We start from the raw sequence: 16,056 nt of genomic DNA, 5'->3' as shown, positions 1-16,056 counted from the left end.
GCATTTAAACAAAGGGGGAAAAGACTATATAATTTTATACCAGAATGCACTGCTATATATTTTGCTAGTACAACTTACTAACCATTTAGATGGGAAAAAAAAAATCACATCTTTACCTCCATTTCCTGCAATAAATGAATTCCTGGGAGTTAAGAGTATGTAAAGATAAACAGATGAAACCATAAGGATTTAGAAGAAAATATGAGTAAATTTATTTATAATCTCAGAATGGGAAAGGTCTTTTAGAACTGGAAACAAATTCTGGGATCTAAAATGGAAAATGAAGATAAATTGACAACATAAAACTTTAAATTTTATATATGTGACAGTAAATAAGCAAATCAATAGAGAACCTCAAAAGACAAATAAAAATATTTTCAAGACCTAAGACAGAAAGGTTTCAAACTATACATTCAAATTAATTAAGAAAAAGCCAAAACTGTGTAAGGACATAAATTTACCAAAAAGCAACCAGAAAAGAAGTGACCAGAAAACTTCATTTGAAAAAAAGTTCAACTTCACTCCTAATAAAGTGAACTAAGTCAGAATAATATTTAATATTTTTCTTCACTAGACTGGAATAAAAGCTGAGAAATTGATCATTTCATTATACTCGTGATAAGTGTAACCACAGATCAATTTTTGAAGAATCATCTGACAATAATTGACAAAAGTGTTAAATAGACATAATCTTAAATTCAGCAACTCCATTTTCAAGTTCTAATCGGTATTAGGATACAGTCACAAAAGTATGCTATGATATAAGTACATGGATGCTAATTCTAGATCTGTGTATAAAAATAAAGACAGGAAATATTCTATAGGTTCACTAACAAAAGACTAATCAAAGAAATTAATAGTTCACAGGGAAAATGGAAGGCTAAGCAGCTATTATGAGGTAGATCTTTATATGTTGTTATGGAAAGATCTCTTAACATCAAATGAAAAAAGCAAAGTGCAGGGCGCTGCACATAGCACAGGTTCTAGAAATGGACAGAAAAGGAGGTTCTCTCTCCACGTCCCCTTTATCCCTCCTCAGTCTCTCTCCTTTCTTTTGTTTCTTTCTGGAAATGGCCGTCCCTCCCCAGAAGCTCACTGGTGGTCCCCTATGAGGAGATAAGGCAGGGGTGGTGGTGTGGTGGGGGCACTTATTTTCAGCACTTCATACTTGTCTTTCTACATGTACATCTTTTCCTTATAACTACTTTTTAAATCACAGAGTAGTTATTTGCATGGTCAAAATACAAATTCCTTCTGTTTGCCTTTTTATGTTTTTCTGTATAAAACACAAAGCCAAAAGGGTTTTTTTATTAAAGCAAAATGTAGTAGGGCTCAACTTGGAATAGCAATAAGAAACGAAGCACTTTCTTTATATATCAAAACACTTCTAGTTGTTTCTAAAGACACTTTAATAGAAAAAAACTGTGCATTTTTCATCCACTCCATATAGAATGACTGTACTCTGAGGACAACCCTGCTCCAAATGGCACAATGCTGAAGTGCTCTTATTTATCAACTTTTTTTTTTTTGCTGTAAACCAGGTACCTTTTCTGAAGGTTCTCACATACACGTTATCACACACACATTGACACAGAGAGCCAGCACAAGCCTCCATCTTCCTCAGTGCACACAAAGCCACCCAGAAATGAGTGAACTAAATGGCTGGAGAAGTGCATGCACTTTCTTTTGCTCTGAAAAATCGAATCTTCCCTCATAACATAGCCATTTCAGGGGTTAGAAGCAAATTAAAGATCACCAAGAGCTCAGACATTTTCAGCAGTTTTGAGCTCTGTGAGTTTATAGATGAAATAACAGAACAGGACAGACTGTCTCGTCCTGTGTCTTCCTCTGATCACATTAAACAGTAAGGATGGGAGAAGCAAAGTGACGATTGTCAGGTAGACAATCTAACTGGAGAATCGTGTAACCACAAACCAGAATTGAAAGAGACACCTGTACCCCACTGTTCATTGCAGCACTGTTTATAATAGCCAGGACATGGAAGCAACCTAGATGTCCATCAGCAGACAAATGGATAAGGAAGCTGTGGTACATATACACAATGGAATATTACTCAGCCATTAAAAAGAATACATTTGAATTAGTTCTAATGAGGTGGATGAAACTGGAGCCCATTATACAGAGTGAAGTAAGCCAGAAAGAAAAACACCAATACAGTATACTAACGCATATATACGGAATTTGAAAGATGGTAACAATAACCCTATATGCGAGACAGAAAAAGAGACACAGATGCATAGAACAGTCTTTTGGACTCTGTGGGAGAAGGCGAGGTGGGACGATCTGAGAGAATAGCATTGAAACATGTATATTATCATATGTGAAACAGAACGCCAGTCCAGGTTCGGTGCGTGAGACAAGTGCTCAGGGCTGGTGCAATGGGATGACCCAGAGGGATGGGATGGGGAGGGAGGTGGGAGGGGGTTCAGGATGGGGAACACATGTAAACCCATGGCTGATTCATGTCAAGGTATGGCAAAGACCACTACAATATTGTAAAGTAATTAACCTCCAACTAAAATAAATAAATTAAAAATAATAAAAAAAGAAAGTCCCCCTTGCTTTCAAAACACAAGCCTCCAGTGAATCTACTTATTCAGCCAGCTCTCTGGGCTGAAGCTGGGGTGCATAAGCTGAGCCCCACCAAACCAGAAACTTGAGTTACTGGGTATGCAGCCACTGCTAGTCTATCAGCCTCTCCTGTTAACCACCACTGGCCTGCCATTCAGGAAAGCCATCAGCCACACCGCCCCCTCCCCAGTTCCTGCAACACAGGGAGCCAAAACAGGCACAAGTTCCTGCCCTTTAGCCCTGACACATGGAGAAAATGCATAGAATACTTTGGTGACTTTATGTTGTGCATTTGTATGGATCCACAAATTTTATAAGGCTAACCAACTCCGATGTATGTGAAACATTTAATACACTGTTAAAAAACATAGATGGTTTAATTTAGCATCAGCTATTATTACATTGGGTGGTAATTCTAATAGAATTCTACTTGTCCTCTGGATTTTGGAGAATAGAACAGATTCACTCAACCGCCTGGTGCCTAGGGGCAGCAAAAGACTGCTTGAGAGTATCTGGGATCTACAGAAATTCCCCTAACTTGACTGAGTCTGGTCCCAGTTGAGAATCAACACACACCTGTGTCCATCCTGATTCCCGAGAGGGTGAGTTGGCAAAAATTAGGCTGGCAAAAGCATGATTTACAAGATCAACTACTACTGTCTCTTTTTAAAAATGCTGACATAGCATAGAAGTGTTTATCAACTGTCTTTGGTAGAGAAAATTAAAGTCTGAACTGAAGAAAAATGAGTAGTTGGGTTTTAAGTTTTAGTTTTGTTTCATCAATCATCTGATGGGTTTACTGAGTGTGGTTTATTATTGTGATTAACTTCAATCTAGGTTTGTACACAGGCAAAAGCAGGTATGAATTTTCATGTAGGCCCTCATGGCAAGTGACATGCAGGCATGCAAACCCGCTGCCCAGGCCTCCCCTGGCAGTCAGTCCTGAGCTACCCCAACCTCTGAAGAGCTCACCAGGCAATGTGGGATGGCCAAAACTACCTCTTGGGGGTCCTGCTGACCATAAGGATGGCTCCAAGGATATCAAGTGGCCCACTAAAGAGGGTTAAACTGAAACGTGCTGAGATCCCATTACTGAAAGTAACAAGGAAACTGAAACCGACATGACAGTGATGGGGTACATGTGCGTCTTTTGGGGTTTAATGCTGCTGCAGGATCAGCCATCCCAAGTTCTCTTTAAGTCATCATCATCGCGCATCTGTGTATGCCCTACATGCTGGGAGCCAGGGCTGGGTCAAGCGAAGTCTTTGGACACAGCTTCAACGAAGTTGGGCGCTGACATCAGGATGCCGATGGTGCAGAGAATGGTGAAGACAGAGAAGGCCATGAGACACAGGCGGTCCACCACACAGGCAGCGAACTTCCACTCGCTGCACACGGCCTCACTCTCGTCCTGACAGCGGAAGCGGTGGGCGATGTAGCGCACCTCCTCCAGGATCTTGGCCAGGTCCGGGTCCCCCTCAGAGGGCTGGCCACCGTGCAGCAGGTGCTCGTCATGGGTAGGGGAGCAGGCCACGCGGCCGCACACGACCCCTGAGTCAGGGGTGGGCGCGCAGTGCATTCCGTCCAGGCCGTGGAAGCCGATGTACAGCAGGTTGCCATTGGTGGCTGGTGGCCCTGCCACTGCGCTCATCTCCACGCTGGCCAGGCTGCAGCGGCGCTGCTTGTGCTGGCAGGCCGGCCGCACCTTGTCCTCCCCCGGCCTCTTCATGCGAAGGAACCAGGCGCACCAGTTCAGGAGGATGACTCTGGTCTGCGGAGACAGCACAGCCTTAGAGGTACTGGGAAGGGCCCACAGCTGATCCTGACAGCAAGGGGGATACAACTGTAATACCTGCTAGACTTCGTGGGGGTGGACCCTGGGGGTGACAGGTCACCACACCTTCCTAGGCGAGTTTACACAGGCAAGCAGTGCCAATGGGGTACTATGATTCAATCAATTGTGAGGTGATGATAAGGCAATGCAGAAAATCACCCTGGGAAGAAGCTATGGGCACAGTGCCATCTCAGGGAAGACAGCCTGTGTGGGTGAAGAGGGTTGTCTTGTAAAGGGAGCCCCGAGCCGGGGAACAGAGCATTTTACATTTGGAACTAGGGACCATCATCTTCAGCTCTGTGTGAGGTACCCCAGTGTGCAGAAGCAAACTCCTAAAGGAACCCCTGGAGATGTTAAGTTTTAAGGGGCAACCCTGTGACATTTGAGACACCGTGTGCATCCCTAGCCTGAAGCAGTCCAGACTGTTACATTAGATCACTGCATTCCTTGCATGATATCCTACCCTTGCAAAGCAGATTTTGGAACTTGTCCTGATAAAAGGCAAGTGCCAAGAAAGTCATCGTGGAACAGACAAGCTGGGTAGCATGCTCCCAAGGTGTGAGAGGTTTGCTGTGCCGACAGGTGCTAAGTTGTCAGGGCATAAGTACTTAATAAGTTGTTTTGACCTGTTTTATTTATAGAACCATTAGGTATTCCTTCTGTCCTAGGTGCTCTCTGGAAAAAGCAAAACCCTGACTCATGAAAGGTGCTGTGAACCATGGCAGCTTAGGAACCTCTAACCTAATCCATTAGGCTGCAGTGAAGACTGAATGAGATGATACAAGATAAAGTGCTGTGGAAAGTCTGAAGCTGGGGTTGGCACACTTTCTTTAAAGGGCCAGATGGTAAATATTTTAGCTTTGCTGATGGAGCGCAAAATCAGCCCAAATCCTTTGCACTTATGGCTGATATATACACATATATATGCACTGTGTGTGTGTGTGTGTGTGTGTGTGTGTGTACACACACACACATATATATGTATATATATATAAATCACGTTACACCAGAAACTAACACAACACTGTAAATCAACTATACTTGAATAAAATAAATTAAAAAAAAAAAGAATCTTAGGCTCAAAGAGATGAATAAATTGGCTCAAGGTCATACCGAGAGTCTGAGTCACCTAATGTGTTCTGACTTACGCAGGCTCATCCATAAAAAGGTCTGTCTGTTGGGTTCTCTGCAAGCCCCTGTGACTTTAGCCCAACCCCCACTGGGAAGGCACCAGAAAGCCAGAGCCAGAACTCAAGGAAGCACACGGGGTCGTGAATGTGCCCAAACCCAGAGGCAGCAGTGCAGGGAGAGCTGAGCCTCCGATCCAGGGCTTTGCCTGCCACACATGTGGGGGTCTGCGCATCCCCTGGGGTACAGCTCAAGCTAAATCTATTTTGAATTTTATGGCCTGAATCATTAGCTTTCAAGGCTAAAGCATCTCAGAGGATGAGATTATCCTCTTGGCACTTCTCAGTCTGTGCTTGTGACCTCTGTTAGGTTATGGTTTTGTTTCTGGCTGTGCAAATGTCACATAATGCCACCACACCGGCAGTATTTTCTTCATTGCAACAGATTATAATGAAAGCCCCTTGGAGGTTGTTTATGTTTCAAAGACACATAGAAAGAAAGAAAAAAATGCAGTGTGTTATATAAAATGAAGGAGAAATACAAATTTCATATTTGCTTTGTACCACTGCTTTAACATGTTCTTGTGCTGAGAGATGAATAATCAGCATATGCTCTAATTCAGATTTCTCTGGAACAGTAAAGTGCTACCAGGTCATTAAAAATGATTTTGTATCTTACTGCCTTAATATCCTTCTCTGTACAACAGTCAAAACAGAAAAAATAAGAATATGTGTTTATATTTTGGCATCTGCGTAAACACTGGAAGGAAAAAGAAATTCATTGGAATGGTTATCAATTGGTGGTGGAAGTAGGGGTAGGAATGGGAGCAGAATTTTCTTATGTATAATTCTTCTTTGATTTTGACTTCTGATACTTGTAATGTTATTTCAAACAGATGGGTGGCTAGACAAGAAAGTCTTTCAAGGTTCTAAGTCAGATGAGAATGTAGGTGAATGTACACAAATATGTCTCTGCTTTTTCTTTTCTTTTGAGGGGTGGGGAGTGGAACTTCTCAAAACAAACCCGCAGACTGTGGTGATATGACCTATGTGAGAGGTTGTACCATTTGGGGGAGCCCATTGCTGATGCCATGAGAGAGTCATCAAGTATAAGGACTTGCTGTGGAAAAGAATTCAAGGGCAGTTGCCACTCTGTAAAGCCAATTTCTTAAAAAAAAAAAAAAAAAGAACTGGTCTTTCTTAAGTTAACTTTTGGGTAACTGTAAATTATTGTGTAATGGATACTTTTAGAAGGCCCAAGAACTCCCTGTCCTGGAGATTAAGGAAATGCATTTTACATCTTGCAGCTGCATTCAGTCCTAAACTGACTCTGAACTTGGACTCAAGATTATGGGTCAGCAAAGACAGGGTTGTTTTGGCATGAGAGGGCTTCTTTAGCTCCCAGTGGTCCCTAAGCCTTGCTCTCTGGACGGGAAGACTGGAAGGTTTGTGGGGCCCCAGAAACAAGTGGGGTGATGGGTTGGGGGGGCAGCTCTGCTCTGGCTGGGGGTTGGTCACATCATCACATGAGGTGGAAAAAGTCCAGGCCCTGCTCAGCCCCCAGCCAAGGTTTGCCAAGTGTTAAGCCAGAGTGGGTATAATGTTTTGGACGCTAGACTTCCATGGAGCACAGCTGTAGCTTGGGAAGCATCAGCACACATCACAAGGCATCAGTGCTGGGAAGCATGGGGACCATGTGGCCTGACCTGGGCTACGATGACAAATGTTTATTTTCTATCCATTTCCTTTTACCGCATCCCCCTTCACCACTGTACACCACTTACCTTTATTTTATAGACTTTTGGTTAAATGACTTTCCTACGTGTATTGTGATAAAAGAAAGTTTCTTATATTGAGATACAGGGAAGTCATTCTGGCTTATGGATGAGTTAACTTGAATTTGATGCTAACTAAAATAGCCTATGGCCTATCAAACATACATTGTACATCTGCTTTAATTATTAAAGGAAAGGGCACACTGACCCAAAGTAAAGTATGTCCGTGATAAAAATAAAAGATTAAATAAATGCCTCTCTTCCTGGGATGTCAGTGCTAGTCCTCTGATGATAAGACTCCCTTCTCAGACACCAAGGCCATGCTGAATCCATGTGTACAAGCTGATCTGTTTTTTTTTTACCTTGAAGAAATGTAACCCTGACTTGTTTAATGTTCTTTGTTTTGACAAGATATAAAACTCTGCCCATTATACAGAGTGAAGTAAGCCAGAAAGAAAAACACCAATACAGTATACTAATGCATATATATGGAATTTGAAAGATGGTAACGATAACCCTATATGTGAGACAGAATAAGAGACACAGATGCATAGAACAGTCTTATGGACTCTGAGGGAGAAGGTGAGGGTGGGACGTTCTGGGACAATAGCATTGAAACATGTATATTATCATATGTGAAACAGAACCCCATTCCATGTTCAATGCATGAGACAAATGCTCAGGGCTGGTGCAATGGGATGACCCAGAGGGATGGGATGGGGAGGGAGGTGGGAGGGGGGTTCAGGATGGGGAACACATGTAAACCCATGGCTGATTCATGTCAATGTATGGCAAAAACCACTACAATATTGTAAAGTAATTAGCCCCCAACTAAAATAAATAAATTTATTAAAAAAAAACAAAAAACTCTGCTGAAAACCCTGCTTCTCCAGAGCACTTTCTCAGAGTCATCTGGGAAGCTGGTTTCCAGGCTAGCCCTCAGTTTGACTCAAACGCCTTTCTATTCTTCTTATTTATTGATTATTTTGTAGACAACTGAATGTATATATGTACACTGCTCACTCTGTTTCTTACTCTTTTCACTCCTCATTCTGTTTTGAAGCTCCAACCAGCAGCTGTGTGATCATCTTCTGTGTTGCTTCTAACGCTGTATGTGCAGAAAGGAGGTTTAGAAACACTCTTCAGTGAAAGGTGCAGAGTGGTGGCCTAAGCCCATTTCTGGGATGTCAGATTTTAAGGACTGCCCTATGGGACCCTGACAGCACTCACCCTACTCCCCTGGATGCAGAGATATGCAGACATGTGAGGAACTGCAGCTTTTTGTTTCTGAATCCAAGTTTTTGGGGGGATTTTTAAAAATAGATAAGTCACCCTCAGAGCCCCCTCTGGGGAAGGCATCCTGACCCCTCTTCTGGTGGAGTTGCTGGGGAGGAACTCACCCACTTGGGCATCTTGCCACCATCGGGGTCGTGGTGGTGGTACTGTAGCACGATCACCGTGACGACCACAGAGAGGCCCACGATGATCATGGTGCTTGCGAAGTACTGGGCTGCAGAGAGAGCAGATGCAGGGGTGTTACCACAGCACAGTGCGGGGAACCAGGATGGTGGTGTCCTGACCACCAGGGGCTGGGGAGTGAGACCCAAGAGCAGAGTGTGACCTCTTCCAGGTCTGCAGCCCATAGCCCACAGAGGCCACCCCACAGCATACAGACCTGCCTCCTCCAGTCCTGGTGAGCAGCCCCACCAGCTGACTGAACTTTCGGGAACCCTGACTGCTTTGTCCTTGGGTGAAAGTTAAATGCACCTCACAGAATGGTGATGAGGTTGTCTGATAAGGAAGCATCATTATCAGAACTGAAACCACTGGGACACAGAGGAGGTGGTCATGACAGTTATGACTGCAGGCCATGGGAAGGCTACAGAGGTCTAGCAAGGGCAGATCCAGGTGCCACCAAGCTGTCTTTTCAGGCCTGGAAAATGACTCTACTTACAGTAGGCTCTGGCTCCATCAACCAAGCGCCATAGGGGTGGGGAGTGCCAGGTGGCCAGTCTGAGGAAGAGGTCAGCTGCAGTCAGTGTCCTTTCAGGCTGAGAACATCAGCTTCAGCTTTGATGGGTAAGGATGCGTTTCTCTACCTTGACCCAGGTAAGCAGCAGCATGGAGCTCCCTCCTGGTACACTGGCTGTCATCTGTGAGCCTAGATGGCCACTTAGCCTCTCTGGGCCTCAGGTTCTTTACTGTATAATAGGGACAGAAATGCCTTCTCTGCAGGGTTGGTGCAGAGATTAACAATTTTATGGGCGAAGGGTATAGGAAAAAGTTAGCACAGGTGGGCATTCTTTAACTGTCAACTATGATTATTAAACCTTGAGGGGTAAATTAGGAGGTTGGGATTAACACATACACTACTATATATAAAATGCTGCTGCTGCTGCTAAGTCGCTTCAGTCGTGTCCGACTCTGTGCGACCCCATAGACGGCAGCCCACCAGGCTCCACCGCCCCTGGGATTCTCCAGGCAAGAGTACTGGAGTGGGTTGCCATTTCCTTCTCCAGTGCATGAAAGGGAAAAGTGAAAGTGAAGTCGCTCAGTCGTGTCTGACTCTTAGCGACCCCATGGACTGTAGCCTACCAAGCTCCTCCATCCATGGGATTTTCCAGGCAAGAGTACTGGAGTGGGGTGCCATTGCCTTCTCCGATATATAAAATAGATAACCAATAAGTACCTACTGTATAGCACAGGGAACTCTACTCAACATTTTGTAATAACCTATAAGGGAAAAGAATCTGAAAAAAAATATATAAAAGAATATATATATATGTATAACTGAACCACTGTGCTGTATGCCTGAAACCAACAAGATACTGCAAATCAATTATGCTTCAAAAAATAAAAAGGGATTAGAAGCATGGATTCAACTGCAAAAAAGAGTATTAAAAAATAATGAAACAAAAATATGTATGATCAATGCCTCCTTAAACAAGCAAAACAATAAATTATCCTAATATAAATGCAAATAAATAGATAAACCTTCATTGTGGCTACCCACCAAGAGGCTGAGCTCTTAAACAGGCATCCTTGTACAAGGCTAAGTATGTGGTCATACACTTGGTTAAAAACACCTCCTACCCTCCAGGCAGGCAGGAACTCACTGCTTTCCCATGGAGACCAAGAGGAACATATAAGGAGCTACTGGAGGAGGACATTTGAGACTTGACATCAGCATCAGGGACCTCTGGGAAGGGGAGGGAAGGGGGACCAAACCATGACCATTATGGGCTGCATACTGTGTCCCCCTAAAATTTGTATGTTGAAGTTCTAAATACCAAGTACCTTAGAATGTGACTGTGTTTGAAGAGAGGGCCTTCAAAGATGAGATTAATTAAAGTGAGATTGTTGGTGTGGCATTTGGTCCAATCTGGCTGGTGTCCTTATAAAAAGGGGAAATTTGCGTACTCAAAGAGGCACACAGATGTGAAGACACAGAGGAAAGAACATGTTGGGGAACAGCAGAGGGTACCTGTCTGCAAGACAAGGAGAAAGACCTCAGGAGAAACCAACCCTGCTGGCCCCTTGATCTTGGACTCCAAAACTGGGAACAAATAAATTTCTCCTGTGTAAGCCACCCAGTCTGTGGACTTCTATTATGGCAGCCTTAGCAGACTCATACAATGACATACAGAGAGATCCAAGGTGACTGGATCCCACAGCTGGAATCTTGACAACAGAGGTCAAAGGCCAACAGCCGTCCTTCTAGAAGGCTTCCAAAAGGCCATTTCATCCTTCTAGACATGGGCTAGGCACCCGCCAAGCCTGTGGGTTCATCAGATATCAGGGACTGCTGACTGCCTGGTTAAGGGTGGTTTCTGCTGCAGGTCTCTACTAAAAGTGAAAGGATGGGGTCAGAATGTCAGGTTGTTTCCGGGATGGTTTTGAGAGAAACATGACACCCAGAGAGGCTCTTTATACCTATAGGCACTCTGGTCAAACATTATACATCCAGGAAGCTCCAATAAGAAGGGCCTTGGCTTCTGAATTTGCGAAGTGAAGCCTGAGGGTATCATGGAAGGCCCCCTATTTCTACTTACCCTTGGTTAACCACACAGGACTGCCACTGTGTAAACTGCTTTCCTCTTTCTGACCTCACCGTCAAGTGGGAGTGGGGACTCTCATTAAACCTAATATCTACTGGCGGAATGTTTGCTTCCTGTCCTCACAACTGGCTTAGAAGTCTGATGCCCTGACCAGGAACCGAAACTTGACTGCAGTAGCCAGGGTATTGGATCCTAATCTCTGGGCCACTGCACACCGCCCCCCCGCCACTCCTCCTCCCCCCCAGCAAGCATGTTCCTGCTTATTCCAGTTCAGTCCAGTCCAGGGAGATGCATAGCAACAGCTGATGCTGCCTCCTGTATCTGCAATCTATCCCTGGGCAGAAGGTCATCCTTACACCTGCCTTTGTGTGTGGTTTGTTTGCTCTCTCTACATCCCCTTTGCTGGACCAGCTCCCGCTTAACCTACATTCCAGTCACATGACTGTCTCCCTAATCACAGAGCTAGTCAGTAAATACCTACAGACTTTTCCACCACAGTCAGCTAGTGATTGTTTAAATCTTTAGATCTGAATGGCTCCTGATTCATAATTTAACAAAGGGAAGACCTCTGCACCTTGAAGGTACTCAGCCCAAGAGGCTAAGAGGGCTGTGCCCCTTCGCTGGTTTCCCTGGTAACCAATGGGCCAAACTGATTTCAATTGCCTTAGGTAACTGGTGGGGTGTCACTCCATGACCCTTTTCCTTCAGACGTGTAAGATCTCCCATCTATCAAACCATTGGTGTCTCTGGGCTCTTTCTTCTGTCTAAAGTCTGGGCAAGTACAGGGCTGGCAGGCCTGTGGGGCATAGCCCAACGTGTGGCCAAATTATATTTGTCCTGTTCACCTTCTCTCACAAGCTTTAACTTTCTACAGAGATGTCAAGTTATCTAGGGAAACAACAGCTAAGAGTTAAAGTGTGACAATGAATTTGTGGAAAAACAGTGATTCAAGCTAAAATAATGAATCTCTGATGGTAAAAATCTCTGGCTCCATAACAAGTGTGTGGAGAGGTGCATTGTGGGAGGAAAGGGGGCATTGCTGCATCTGAAGGCCAAACCACAAAGCTGGACTCCTTGTCCCCTTCTGTGTGCCCAGGTAAGCAGAGGCCATGAGTCAACTCTGAGTAGTTAAAGCAAGTCATCCCCTCACAGCAGAAAGGGGGGGGCTGTGCAGCTCTCCAGGGTTCTGGAGGACATGTTTCTGCTCTCTGCCTGTGCTGGGAAATCCCAGGCACTGTCTATGCCCAGGTATTTAGAGGAGCCAGATACTTGCTTACCTATTAACGGCACTGAGTCAGAGGTCGCAGGCATGATCTCAGCTACGAGCAGCATGAAGACGGTGAGGGAGAGTAAAACTGTGATCCCTGAAACAGAGACATACACTAATCCCTGAGACAGAAAAGAATGTAAGGCCTGAACTGTAGGCAACCTGAGATTCAAAGGAGGTATGAGGGTGGTAGCCATAACATTCCCAACACCAAATGGAATGCCTGGTTTTCTATATTCACAGAAATGGGCATTTTTCTGAGGACTATTTGAGTCATTTACCAGAATTCCAGAGAAATCCCTGGGGAGACAAACTTAGAAACCAGAACTTAGAACAACTCAAAATAAATCATTGACTTCAGCACACATATCTCTGCTTTTATTATTAATACATTAGTATCTAGAGGTAGTTTCCAAGCAGCAGGAAAAACAAGAGATACAGTTGGAAGACATGGCTTCTGGTCTTGACTTTGATACTTACTAGCTGTGTGACCTTGGATAAGTCATTTATGTGCCCAAGCTGAGCCCTACGAATAAAAATATCACCTGCTATATCAATAAACAATAGATGTTGCAGCCATCAAGCCATCATATTGCAGACTCCCAGATGGTACACCCTGAGGGCAGTCAGGGTGAAAAAACGCAGGATACTGGCCTCGGAGAGCTGAGGTATACATCACAGGAATGATTTCAGTGAACCCAGACTCTCTGCATCTTCCCAGCATAGAAAAGCACTAAATTCATTAACTTGAGAGTTTGGTTTTTAAATAGTAATCTTTTGATGTTTCGACTACTCCGTCTGTGGCAAAAACTCCTATATATATCCTAGTTTCTTCCTTACCTCTTTGAAGCAGTCCCTCAGAGCTATTGGGATGCTACATCCCGAGCCTGAAGTCCTTAGAAAGTCCACCAAATAAAACATAATTTCACTTTTTGGTTGAGCTTTGTAGTCAGAAAGTTGACTACAGTAGTCAGACACTTGTAGTCAGAAGTTATGGGTTTGAGAACGATTTCTATGTGTATCAAATACAATCTTTAGTAACTCTTTGAGATGTTGAGGAACTCATTTCACCAATCTAAATCATAGTTTTCTTATCTTCCTATTGGAGGATAGTAAGGAACTACATTGTGTGTGGCAATATAGAAATGCATGCTGACACTATATTCAACTAAACGGTGTTCTGTCCACAACATATTCCAGCTGGCTGCCACCAAGGGGTGGGGAGAGGTGTCAGGAGGGGAGAAGGCACAGGCCCCTCAGGGAAGAACTGGTCCTTCTCTTGGCATCCCCATTCTCTCTGCAGGATCAGAGGAGCTTGTGGAATCTCAGGAGGGCCCAGCCACCCCGCACAGGGGGCTGTGGTGTCAGGGAGTCACCCTGGGCTGGGAAGTACTGAGCAGACCCTGGATATCTCTGCACTGGGGCCCTGACTGCCACCCTCAAAGCAGGCCCCTCCCATCCCAGCTCAGATCCAGTACTCACCCAGGGAGATTTTCTCCCCAGAATCTGCGGGGAGTAAGAAGACGAGGAGGGCCAGGGCAGAGATGAGCACACAGGGGATGAGCAGGTTGAGGCCATAGTAGAGAGTCCTGCGGCGGATGGTGACAGTGAAGGTCACGTCTGGGTAGGGTTCTTTGCAGCACTCGTAGAATTTCTCACTCCGCTTGCCCAAGACCCCTTCATTTCCGGGGGGTGGGGGGGAGAGGAAGGAACCACCATTGAAATAATGGGACCCTGTTGGTTTTAAGGGGCTATAACACACACACAGAGGCATGGAATTTGCTAAGTGCAGAAAACTGGCTGTTTGAATAAATGCTTTAGTTTTAATATATATTTATTTAAGGGTACCTTAGTGATATTTGAACAAACTGACAGATTTTTTTTTTGACTGCAGATTATATGATCTTTTAAGTTTTTGTCACTTTATTTTTTAACTGAAGGATAATTGCTTTACAGAATTTTGTTGTTTTATGTCAAACATCAATAATAATCAAACACAGGTACACCCATGTCCCCTCCCTCCCGAACCTCCCTCCCATCCCCCTCCCCATCCCACCCTTCTAGATTGTCACAGAGCCCTTGAGTTCCCCGAGTCATGCAGCAAATTCCCATTGGCTATCTATTTTGTGCATGGTATTGTAAATTTCCATGTTATTCTCTCCATACATCTCACCCTCTTCCTCCTCCCCTCCCCCCATGTCCATAGGTCTGTTCTCTATGTCTGTTTCTCCATTGCTGCCCTGAAAATTAATTCATCAGTGCCATCTTTCTAGATGCCATATATATGCGTAAGTATATGATATTTATGTTTCTCTTTCTGACTTACATCACTCTGTATAATAGGCTTTAGGTTCATCCACCTCATCAGAACTGACTCAAATGCGCTCCTTTTTACAGCTGACTAGTACTCCACTGTTTATATGTACCATAGCTTCTTTATCCATTTCTCTGTCGATGGACATCTAGGCTGCTTCCATGTTCTAGCTATTGTAAACAGTGCTGCATAGAACTTTGGGGTATATGTGTCTTTTTCAATTTTGGTTTCCTCAGGGTATATGTCTAGAAGTAGGATTGCTGGGTCATATGGTGGTTTTATTCCTAGTTTTTTAGGGAATCTCCATACCATCTTCCATAGTGGCTGTATCAATTTACATTCCCACTAGCAGTGCAAGAGGGCTCCCTTTTCTTCACACCCTCTCCAGCATTTATTGTTTGTAGACTTTTTGATGATGGCCATTTTGACTGGTGTGAGGTGGTATCTCATTGCAGTTTTGATTTCCATTTCTCTAATAATGAGCAGTGTTGAGCGTCCTTTCATGTGTAAGCCATATTTATGTCTTCTTTGGAGAAATGCCTATTTAGGTCTTTTTCCCACTTTTTGATTGGGTTGTTTGTTTTTCTGGTATTGAGTTATATGAGCTGCTTATATATTTTGGAAATTAATCCTTTGTCAGTTGTTTCCTTTGCTATTATTTTCTTCCATTCTGAGGGTTGTCTTTTCACCTTGTTTATAGTTGCATTTGCTGTGCAAAAGTTTTTAAGTTTAACTTGGTCCCACTTGTTTATTTTTGTTTTTATTTCCATTACTCTAGGAGGTGGGTCATAAAAGATCTCAGTTTGATTTATGACATTGAGTGTTCTGCCTATGTTTTCCTCTAAGAGTTTTATAGTTTTTGGTCTTACATTTAGGTCTTTAATTCATTTTGAGCTTATCTTTGTATACGGCATTAGGAAGTGTTCTAATTTCATTCTTTTACAAGTAGCTGTCCAATTTCCCCAGCACCACTTACTGAAAAGGCTATCTTTGCCCCATTGTATATTCTTGCCTCCTTTGTCAAAAATAAAGTACCCATAGGTGTGTGGGTTTATCTCTGGGCTCTCTATCTTGTTCCATTGGTCTATA

The 16,056-nt window shown here is 43.8% G+C and overlaps 1 protein-coding gene across 4 annotated transcripts in view; it reads right to left on the bottom strand.

Annotated features, from left to right (window-relative positions):
• Positions 1 to 2,952: 2,952 nt before the first annotated feature.
• LOC145528373 (neuronal acetylcholine receptor subunit alpha-7) overlaps positions 2,953 to 16,056 on the bottom strand; it is a 135,073-nt gene continuing 121,969 nt past the window's right edge. For 3 of the 4 annotated variants that reach the window (XM_081546686.1, XM_081546688.1, XM_081546689.1), the window contains 4 exons: positions 14,136 to 14,330; positions 12,664 to 12,750; positions 8,729 to 8,838; positions 2,953 to 4,363 (listed from right to left, as the gene is read on the bottom strand). In XM_081546686.1, the coding sequence (XP_081402812.1) occupies positions 3,845 to 4,363; positions 8,729 to 8,838; positions 12,664 to 12,750; positions 14,136 to 14,330 (911 nt within the window). In that variant the 3' untranslated portion in view covers positions 2,953 to 3,844. The remainder of the gene's footprint in view (positions 4,364 to 8,728; positions 8,839 to 12,663; positions 12,751 to 14,135; positions 14,331 to 16,056) is intronic. The other variant, XM_081546687.1, reaches the window with a different exon arrangement.

The sequence above is a fragment of the Giraffa tippelskirchi genome, chromosome 12 (assembly GCF_054371585.1).
Source record: "Giraffa tippelskirchi isolate mGirTip1 chromosome 12, T2T-mGirTip1v1.2.pri, whole genome shotgun sequence".
NCBI classification, from domain to species: Eukaryota; Metazoa; Chordata; class Mammalia; order Artiodactyla; family Giraffidae; genus Giraffa; species Giraffa tippelskirchi.
The sequence above is the reverse complement of the archived record's forward strand: the minus strand, read 5'-3'. Positions and strand labels throughout refer to the sequence as shown.